Here is a 10,606-nt window from a genome sequence, read left to right as displayed (position 1 = left end):
TCAGCTACAGGTGGAGCAGGTGGAGTCTGCTCAATCTGCCCCACAACCCACCCTTTCAGCATGGGTACAGCGCTAGAGCTGGACACACTGGGCAGCCCTGGTCCTGGTGCAGCTATTTGCTTTTTATTGCAGCATCATTTGTTGAATTTGTGTTTATTTGCTTATTTGCTTTTGGGGGAAGTGCATGGACCAGGTATTGAACCCAGGTCTCCTGCATGATAGGAGAGAATTCTACCACTTAACTACCCTTGCAGCCCCACCATTTGCTTTTATAGATGAGTTGTACCTATTCTCCCTCCCCCTTTCCCAGAGTGGTGCTTGGTGGTAGATCTTCATTTGGGTGTGTCCCTTGGCTCCAACTTGCTTCTGTAGATGGCTTACTCAGGTGGGGGTCGTTTGGTTCCAGGTGGGTCTGCTACCCACAGGTGTTTCCTGTAAGTGAGTAAACCCCAGGCAGGGTATCTGTGATGGACACAGGCCCTGCTGACCTTGATCAACCATCTTCCTTCACGATTTTTTTCTCTCTTCTTTCTGTTCTAGTCTGCCTATTACTAAAGCCCATTTTACAGGTAAGGGAACTGAAGCTTAAGGGTATACCAAGATTGTTATAATCTGGGTCTGACTACCGAGCTCAAGTTTTTTTGGTTACTGTGGGGAATTCTGAAATAAGACATCCGGCGCTACTACTCTCCCCTCTGCCCTTAACGATTACTGGATACCAATTTGCAGCGGCCAGGCTCTGGTTTGAGTATTGCAGACCCAATGATATCCCTACGATTTTCCTTGCTTGCAGGCCCCCTTCCTCATAATTCAAAAATTTCCCTCCCCAAAGATCGGTTAGCCATTAAGGTTCTGGTCACTCATGGCCAAACTCTTCACTCTGCCTAATTCATCATTGAAAAATTGAGTCAATTTAACCGTAACAAGCATCTTCTTTGTTTGTGGGTCAGAGCTCGATTTTGTGCGTGCGTGCATGTGTATGTGGATGAACATCATGTGCTGGCAGGGAGATGCAGACCAGGTTCGCCTCCTTACCTCGTCTCAGGAGCGGGCTCAGCAGTCGTATTTCTAGCACCTGGGAAAAAAACAACCTCTTCGAGCTGGACTGTAACGGAGCTCTTCAGTACAGTGCGAGATCTTTCGAAAGGAAACTCATTTCTTGCATCATCAAATTTTCGGATCTGAACTCCGATGCAACGGTGTGGCAAGGCGGAGAGCTGCAATGATGAGCCTCTACCATGGTTGCAAGGAAATGCAGGAAAATTCTGGTGCTCTGATCTTAGAACCACCCGGCCCCAGCACGGCCCAACCCGGCGACCGCAGAGAAATAACCTCCTCCCTCTGAACTCCTGGGCCAGAACACCAGCACGTCGCCAGATTGGCCAGATTTCCTCGCTTCTGCCACGCCCGCTCCCCCCCCCCCTCCTTCCCGGCCCCATCCCTCTACACCTCGCCGGATCCCCTGACGAGCGGCCCCGCCCCCTCCATAGTTTCCAGCCCAGTGGCCCCGCCCTTCCCGCGCTTTCCGCTTGGCCCAAGATGGCGGTGACCCTTTACGGCTCCGCGTTCCGGCGGCGGGTAAGTGTACGACGCGGGCCGTGGTGGCAGGGAGTGGGAGGCCCTGGTTTACGTCTCACGCTCCCCCGTCCCCACAGGTCCTAGCCGGGAGTCGAGAGCTGCTGTGCTCCTGGCGCGCCCTGCACATCTCCGCGGCCTGCGCCAAGGTGAGGGACGCGAGGCGGGGTGCAGGAGCCTCCTAGCCCGGGGAGAGCCGGTAGTGCGAGTGGCAGGGGATACGGGTTCACGGGTCCTTTCTGCTCGCAGAACCGGGCCGCCCGCGTCCGCGTGGGCAAGGGGGACAAACCGGTGACCTACGAGGAGGCACACGCGCCGCACTACATCGCCCATCGTAAAGGCTGGCTGTCTCTGCATACAGGTGAGGGGACAGCGACGTGTCAGAGAGCCGGCAACACGCCGACCTCAGGGCGCCCTGAAAAAAGAGCTCTCTCTTTTGTTCAGAGTGTTAAAGGACGGTTTAAACAATAAAACAACCCTCGACTGCAAGCAATAGAAAGTGAACGTGTCAAAGATTTTTAACTCAGTAATTAATTAGGGGATCGGAAAGCGAATAAAACTGGTTCAAAGGAGAAATAAAAAGTCCAGACATATACATCAGGAATATGAAAATGAAGTAAATGCGAAACTGGCTTTTTCAAAACTCGGGGATGGGGCTTAGTTGAACCCACAACGAACAGAAATTATTAGCATGTCTCTAGGCAAGAATTATTTTTCAGCATTATCAATTATCTTCAGTTTACAGAGATGTACAGTAACTCAGAGGTAAGGACAGGTTTAAAGTCCCCTTTTAGCATCATATAACAGATGCATGTGCCCTAACTAATGCTATTTTCCATTTAAACAAGCTTGCATTTTACAAGTATTTAAACATACTTGTTTCTCTCCAAGTATGTATTTGGTTTGGGGCTGTGGTTGGGGAGGATTCTCAACTTGGAAGTCTGAGATGCACCGAAAATCTTATTTACAATATAGATTCCTTTTTCTAACCCCCTCAGGTCTGGTTCTAAGTTCTGGGGGTCGGGTGTGGAGAATCTATTAACAGATTCCTTAAGTGTTGTAGGGGACTTCATGGACCATATTGTGCAGTCCTCTGATGGAGGCAGTGACGCTGGCTCATGAGGGAGAGCTTGTGTCCCTAATCCTAGAAATAGCTCTTGGCCTCTGAAGGAAGAGTGCTTCTTTAAGCCAAGAAAGAGTGGGAAAGGGGCTAGATCATCTTTTTTACCCTGGCTTCAGGCTTCAATGCCCCCTTTTGTAAAACAAGAATGATGATTATATCTACCTTGTGAGGTTGGTTTGGGAATTTAATGGAATAAAGTACTTTGTTGTTATCCAACTGGCAGAGGAAAAGAGAAGAGATGGGGTGGGGGTGGCGTGCAGCTTGGGGGTGAGTGCCCATAGCTTGTAGGTGTTACCTGTGGAGTTTGGCAGGTCCCCTAGGTAGCCGGACTGAAGTCTGTGATGTCCTCCCTTCAGGTAACCTGGATGGAGAGGATCATGCTGCAGAGCGAACAGTGGAGGATGTCTTCCTTCGCAAGTTCATGCTGGGTACCTTCCCAGGCTGCCTGGCTGACCAGGTGGTACTGAAGCGCCGGGCTAACCAGATAGAGATCTGTGCCCTGGTGCTCAGGCAGCTGCCTCCCCACAAGTACTACTTCCTTGTGGGTTACAGTGAAACTCTGCTCTCCCACTTCTACAAGTGTCCCGTGCGTCTGCATCTCCAGACTGTGCCCTCAAAGGTTGTATATAAGTACCTATAGGATAATTCCCACCCCACCCATTTTTGGCACCAAGCTCTAGCCTGCAAAGGACAGAAATGTGTGGGAAAGGAACAAAGTAGAACATGGAGAAATACATCCCCTCTGCGTTCTGAGGTCTTGTTTTTAAAGCTGCTGTTGAATAAAGACCCTCTTTGTTGTCTTGCCTCTCAGTATGTCTCTACTGTTTAGGTGTGTGAATGAGTGCACAGTTTCATCTGAGGAGGCTCCATGGTTACCAGGAAAGCCTTCAGTTACCTGAATTTTCAGCTCCAGTTCTACTTCATTGAGTACCTGGTGCAGTCATGTTGTGGGTACTTTACCCAAAGTTCTTTTATTCTTTCTAAGTAGAAAGTTCCATTTTTGGTGATTATAAAGTAAACAAATTAATTTTTAAAAAATCAGAACGGGAACATATATGAAAAAGGCCAAGAAGCTGTCTTACAATCCTACCCAGAAAGAGCTACTATTAACATTTTATTGCATTTTATTTCCAAATGTACCTCTTTTCAGAAATACTTTAATGTGTACGTATCTATTCATTCAACAAATTTTTACCTTATTTGTCCAGGTTCTCTTCTAACTGCTTGGGATTTGTTAATGTGCAAAACTTTCTAAGATCCTTGTTTTGTGACACTGATACTCTAGCGGAGGGGGCTGGAAGGGTTAGGCCATGTTAGAGTCTCTAAGGAGGTGAAGGAGGTAGATATGCAGGTCAGTAGAGGCAGAGCATTTCAGAAAGTTGCCTCCACGAAAGCCAGCTTGTGGTGCTGCAGGCAGAGAAGAGGGGTTGGGAAGTAAGGATCACTGATTTTCACCTCAGTACTGACCTAGACCTCACTTTGAGCCTAACTCTGACAAACTCATCCTTATCCTAATCCCCACCCTGACTGGACTGTCATACTGATCCTGAACTTGGCAATGACCCTGAATCACTAACCCTGGCTGATATTGGCCTTTACCCTGACCCTAACCTTCACTCATTCTGACCACAATCCTCACCCTGACACTGAACCTGAACGTCATTCTTACTCTGATATTAATCCTCTCCCTGACCTTGTTCTACAATCTTACCTTCGCCCTCAACCTCAATGTGGCTATGACCATCACCCTCACTCATACTTTCCCTGACCATGTCCCTGACCCTCACCCAAACCACAACCCACACTTGACCCTGAATCTGAGCTTATCCTTGATTGATTTTCAGCCTGACTCTGACTTTGTCCCTCATATTTGCCTTAACCCTCCCCTGTACCCTCACCCTCCTTTGTCCCTCACCTGGACACTGGCTTTACTCTGATCCTGACTTTGATCCTTTGACAAAGACCCTCATTCTGAACTTCATACTAACATTACCCCAAGCTTTTCCTGGATACTGACCTGGAACCTTAACCTGACCCTGACCTCATCCTAACTAATGCTGATACTCACCTTGACTGTGGCCATGACCTCTCACTGATACCCCTAATGTGACCTTCATCCTGAACCTGAGAGCCATTTAAATCTGACTCTGACTCTAAACCAGAATTTTGCCCAGAGTCTGATCTTGACTTTGACACTGAGGCTGAACTCTAACTTATACCATGCCCTTGATCTTCACCCTGACCCTGCAACCAGACACTCTGCCTCATACTGATCTGACCCTGAGATTGACCCAGAATCTGATCCTAACTTTGACCTTCATTCTGATCCTGCTTTTGACCTTCAATCTGACTGAACTGTTAAATCTGAATTTTACCCTCACCCTTTACCTGATTCTCACCTAACATGGGCTTGAACATGTTCTCATCCTCATCTTGACCTGAGGTGGACCTCACTCTGACACTGATGCTGAACTTCACCCTGAACTTGATCCCTTACTTGGTCCCTTATCAGCTTGATTTTTGGGAGCATGGGCAGGCACTGGGAATCGAACCCAGGTCTTCAGCATGGCAAGCGAGAACTCTGGCCACTGAGCCACTATTGCCCACCCTATCAGCTTAATTTTGAGTCTATCTCTCACCATGAGTGACCCTCAGACTTTTTTAAAAGAAACTTTTTATTGAAGTAACTGAAATATAGCACAATTTCTTTTTTACCACATTTATGTGTACAATTTTAGTAGCATTAATTTATATTTATAATCTTGGCACTACCATCACTGACATCTATTACCCTTTCTTTCTCATTACCTCAAACAGAAACTATACATTAAACTAGTAACTCTTACCACCCTGCCCCGTTCTATGCCCCTGCTAACCTATAAGCAACCATCTGTCTCTATGAATTTTACTTCTAGGTATTTCATGTGAGATTATACAGTATTTGTCTTTTTGTGTTTGGCTTATTTCAGTCAATAGAATGTTGTGATGTCTACATATAGCATCTACATATAGCATCTCGTACATACCCCTGCCTTCCTTAGATAGCCCTTCCTATAATGCCCTGGAAGCACGCCAAGCTTTGGGTGCTATAACCTTGAGTGCAGACTGCCCCGAACACATTTTCTTTTGAGAAGAGAGCTCATAAATTGTTTCCCCAGTACTTGCATGCAAGCCCCTGGCACTGAAGCACCTTTGTTCCTCAACCATATATAATCTGTGGACACACTCAATTGACTGTTTTGCTGTTTCACTGTCCATTGCAAGGTACCTGAAGCACTCTAAGGGAGCTATTAGGGGAGTTTTTCAGTTCCCCTAATACATGCTTTTGGACTGATCACTCTGGCATTTAGTATTTCTTTTTTTTGGAATCTCAGCTGGGTCTCCCCCTATTTCTTTCCAAGCAAGCCCTGCTACTGGTTCATTGGGACACATTTGTGTAGTCAGCAGGATTCTGGATACAGCTGAGGAAGGAGAAACCAGGGTGGCTGCAAGGGTCTATGTGGGGCTCTGTTACATTTCTTGTGGACATCTCGGTCTGGGAGTACAGTAATGCTCTAAAAACCCTGGGAGGTCTTGCCTACCTGCTGGAAGGGCTAAAATTGTATTCAGCCAGCAGGAGGTGAAGTGGCTAGTGATTGGGGTAGGGTGGAGCTTGGTTAGCAGCTGTAGCTGGAGTACATAAACTAGAGGAAGAAGTGCAGGTGGTGTGGGACACGAGATCAATTACAACTCTGCTAGAAACTGATACAGCAGGGAAGATGAAAGAAGGGGGGCCTAAGGCTGAACTCCTTGGCCTGCCGATATACAAAAAGGTGTGGGGAAAGGCACCTTGATATAAAGGTATGGGCCATATAGTAAAGGCTTCCACTTGGGATGCAAAGACCCAGAATCCTTTAGATAGATTGAATCTGAGGAATTTGAGGTAATCAGCCCAGAGAATGGGGACGGGAAGTGTTTCTGTGTGCTCATCCCCTTATACAGAAAAGGTAAAACAGACTAGGCCAGTAGGAACTTAAGGACCCCCTCTGTCAGTGAGTCAAATATATTCCACCTAGGACTATAGCCCCGTGGAGCTGATAGATATTGTAAGCTCTTTCTGCCAAAATCCCACAAAGACTGCTGGCTGCGTGACTTTTTTTTTCCTTTTTTTTTGCATGGGCAGGCACCGGAAATCTAACCCGGGTCTCCAGCATGGCAGGCAAGAACTCTGCCTGCTGAACTACAGAGCCTGCCCTGCATGACTTTTAAAGCTATAGGATAATGGAGCTGATGGAATAGTCTTGTCAGGGAGTACAGCTGAAAAGATAAGTAATGTCACCACCCACCCATCCATCAGACAGCACTGACAAGGGGTGAGGGCAGTCCTGGGCAATCACACCTTAAATTGATCGGATCGTTAATGTCTGCTAAGAGGCATGGCTGACAGAGGGGGAAATGCCAGGAGATGCCATGACTCCCTGGAATACTATGGAAGGGGCACAAGCCCACTCTTCCAGGGCCCTGACCGCCACTTTTACAGCAGGCATAAGGAATAAATTAATAAAATCAGCACCTCTCAGTTGGCAGGGTACATTGCTCCCTGTTCTAAGCCCTCTTGCTGATATCCCAGTGTATGATGTAGGGTGAGGCCTTGCTGAGATAGGAGATGTACCCCTATCATACAATAAGCAGATACTGGGACTCTCATGGACACCATTATGGCCTCCGACAGCATTTGGTATACTGTTGTTAACCTGGCAAATCCTTCACAATCCCACTCCTACAGGAGCACCAGGGTCAATTCGCTTTCCAGTGGCAGGGTCTAGTGTACCTACAGCATACTGCCACAGGGGTATTGAAAGGCTTAAACTCACGCAATTCCTATTTGGGACAAGAGAAATGTTTTGGTAATGGATGGTGGTGCTGGTAGCACAGTATTGTGAACATAATTAACAGCAGTGAATTATATATTTGAATGTGGTTAAAGGGGAAATTTTAGGTTGTACATACGTTACTAGAATAAAGTTTTTAAAAATCCATGGAATGGCATAACACAGTGAACCCTAAGGTAAATGATGGTCTATAGTTAACAGTAGAATTATTAAAATGTGCAGTTGAGGCAGGCTGGAATAGGACACCTGCAGTCAGGGGCTTCAATCAGTCTAGGCACAGAACGAATGCTTAAATCTGATTTAAGATTGTAGTAGAAGTGAGGGCAGTATAGGAAATGGCTTAACCACAAGGCATCAAACATCAAATGTTGGAGACTTTTGGCCTACTTCTCAGAAATGGCTGAAATGAACAAAAAGAGAATGAAAGGAGGGGTAGAGTAAGAAGGGAAATTTGGAATTTCTATGCAATAGGCTGGGATTATGCCCATCAGACAAAAGGACTTTCCACAAATCCTTCCTGAATAACTCCATCTCCAATCCTGGCTTTTTCTGAAATGGCTGACTGGTTCCACATTTGGTTAAATCCTCACATGAGATACTATTCTCTGTAATTAGTGGGCACTGTTAGTGGAATTAGTGGGGCACTTTTCTTTGGAATTAGTTGGGCTCTATTCTCTGGAATAGTGCTTCCTGGAAGCCTAGACTTTTCCAGACCATCAATTTCTGGTTTCTTTGCACCCAAGAATTCAGTTCTCAACTTATTTCTTTTCTCTGGCATTTTACCATAAGCTTCAAGGAGCAGCCAGACTGAGGTTTCCACTTTTAATTTGGAAATTTTTCTGCTAATTATCCAAGATCGTCAGTTTCAAATTCTGCCTTCTATTTACATAGAATACCTTCCTTCAAGTTTGGAATGATACATCCATCGTTTTTGTCTAAAGCCTCATGAGAGGTATCTCTAGAGTCCACATTGTACCACAGTCTCTTCAAAGCACTGTAGGCCTTCTCTATCAAGCTTCTCACAATTCTTCCAAAATCTGCCCCTTATCCATTTAAAAAGCTGTTCCAACATGTTTGGTATTTGCAATTAGCAACACCCCACTTCTCTGTTACCAAAATCTGTTTTAGTTTGCAATCTAGTATGCCAGAAATGGAGTGACTTTTTAAACAGGGGAATTTATTGTGTTGCAAGTTTACAGTTCTAAGGCTGTGAAAATGTCCAAATTAAGGCAAGGCTATAAAAATGTCCAAATTAAGGCATCCAGGGAAAGATAGGTTGGTTCAAGAAGGCTGATGATGGTCAGGATTTCTCTCTCAGTTGGAAAGGCACATGGCAACATCTGCTAGCTTTCTCTCCAGGCTTCATCAGTGGCTGCCCTGAGGCTCTGTCTTTTCTGTTGGCTCTGTCAGTTCTGGTGGCTCTCCAAGTTGCTTTATTTTTAAACATGTCACCCCACTGAGCTTTTTGGCCCATTCTGCCGTTACACAAGCTACAAGTGCTTGCTTAACAGCTGAGGGGCACTCTTTACCAGTATGTTTGAAAGTGAATAAAAATCCATATAAAACAAATAATCAAGTAGCTTCCACAGGGACACAGATAAGTGTGACCCCATCTCCTAGTCTTTCAGATCACAGCATCTATACCAACCCTACTCTTACAAAGATATTTCAAACCTAGCAGTAATTAAGTTAAATGGTCCTCCCAAATCCCTTAATTCAAGCTAAACTCATAATTAACAGCTACAAAAATGGTATTGACACATTAGTACTTAGCTGAAGCACAAGTTGCTGGGTGATACTTCATTCCATTTTCCCAAGCATATGACACAGGCAGGGTGCTGACATCCTTCCCTTCTACTTCAAGTGGAAAATCATGGTTCTTCATTTGCCACATGAGTTACCATTTTGTCCCTGACATCACATAGTGGATCATTAGCCTCTGCAACCCACTGAACCTAGAAGTAGCAGCCACAGTGTAAACACTGAAGTTTTCAAACAGCATCCAGTCACCCACTTGCATTTTCATTAGGTCACAGCACTTAACAATTCAATTAAGGCCATCACATGTCAGTCCCCATATGCTAGATGAATAGTATTTCTCATTTGGTTTGGGTCTCTTTTGCAGAAGGGGCTTTATGTGTATATGATCACAAAGGATGCAATTAAATGACCCATATACTCCATCATTGATGTAATATATAAGGTTTATTCACTCAATTCATCTTCACCATCAGAGTCTGTCTGTTCCTTTTGTACAAGTTTTTTTGGGCTGTAATATTCAGTGCAAGTATGAAAGCTGATACAACATAATATCTGCCTGGCTCAGCTGTGATTTTCTCTCTAGAGTGTGATGGAAAATTCTTGTCTAATGTTGAATTGAATACACTATTGATCTCTTCAGATTTAAGATAACATTGTCAGATCCAGGAAAGCCATCACCAATATCAGGCAGATACATGCTGAAATTACCCTCAGTTCCCATGTCAAAGACACAATAGGCACCTGAGACTGCCTGCATGACAGTCTTAGGATCATCACAGCCACTTCCCATGTGGAAGCTGACACCAGTGACAACAATATTTAGTTTTTTAGCCCATTCCAAAACAAGCCTGCTGGTTTTGAGTGTGGCTCCAAAGTTAACATGAAGGCAACAGACTGCTTTGAAATCATCGATGGCAATCCACAAAACCAGTCTCACCTTCAGATATGCCCTGGCCACTTTCATTAACTCAATTTTGCTGTCAAATATCAACATCTCAGTTCCACTAGTGCAGCACATTTAATTTGAGACATTGTTAGGGGTTTGCATAGATTATCTTCTTGGGAGGCACCCCGAGCTCTGCAACAATTGTATTTGACTTGCTATCACAGTCAAATCTTGGCCTGATTGTAGCCAGGATCTTCACTATGACTCTGCTTTCATTACATTTGACTGCGTAGAAGGGAGTGAAAAACGAAGAGATTTTAAACATCTTAGATGTTTCTTTTGAATGTCTCAAGGTCTGCAACATAGAAGGCATCTTTATCATCAGAAGAA

The 10,606-nt window shown here is 45.2% G+C and overlaps 1 protein-coding gene and 1 pseudogene across 1 annotated transcript; one reads left to right on the top strand and one right to left on the bottom strand.

Annotated features, from left to right (window-relative positions):
* The first annotated feature begins 1,453 nt into the window (after positions 1–1,453).
* On the top strand, positions 1,454–3,508 carry MRPS24 (mitochondrial ribosomal protein S24). The gene is made up of 4 exons (XM_077117933.1): positions 1,454–1,578; positions 1,656–1,724; positions 1,825–1,936; positions 3,055–3,508. The coding sequence occupies exons 1-4, from the start codon at positions 1,540–1,542 to the stop codon at positions 3,336–3,338; spliced, it is 504 nt and encodes a 167-aa protein (XP_076974048.1). The 5' UTR covers positions 1,454–1,539; the 3' UTR covers positions 3,339–3,508.
* A 5,823-nt stretch (positions 3,509–9,331) lies between these two features.
* LOC143680843 (ornithine decarboxylase pseudogene) lies at positions 9,332–10,324 on the bottom strand (annotated as a pseudogene).
* Between the last annotated feature and the right edge of the window lie 282 nt (positions 10,325–10,606).

The sequence above is a fragment of the Tamandua tetradactyla genome, chromosome 1 (assembly GCF_023851605.1).
Source record: "Tamandua tetradactyla isolate mTamTet1 chromosome 1, mTamTet1.pri, whole genome shotgun sequence".
NCBI lineage: Eukaryota > Metazoa > Chordata > Mammalia > Pilosa > Myrmecophagidae > Tamandua > Tamandua tetradactyla.
The sequence above is the reverse complement of the archived record's forward strand: the minus strand, read 5'-3'. Positions and strand labels throughout refer to the sequence as shown.

Bases quoted from the DNA above. Each gene is read 5' to 3' on its own strand.
- MRPS24 (XM_077117933.1), top strand. From the start codon at position 1,540: ATGGCGGTGACCCTTTACGGCTCCGCGTTCCGGCGGCGG. The intron at 1,579-1,655 runs GTAAGTGTACGA...CCGTCCCCACAG, and splicing joins GCTCCGCGTTCCGGCGGCGG to GTCCTAGCCGGGAGTCGAGA. The intron at 1,937-3,054 runs GTGAGGGGACAG...TCCTCCCTTCAG, and splicing joins CTGGCTGTCTCTGCATACAG to GTAACCTGGATGGAGAGGAT.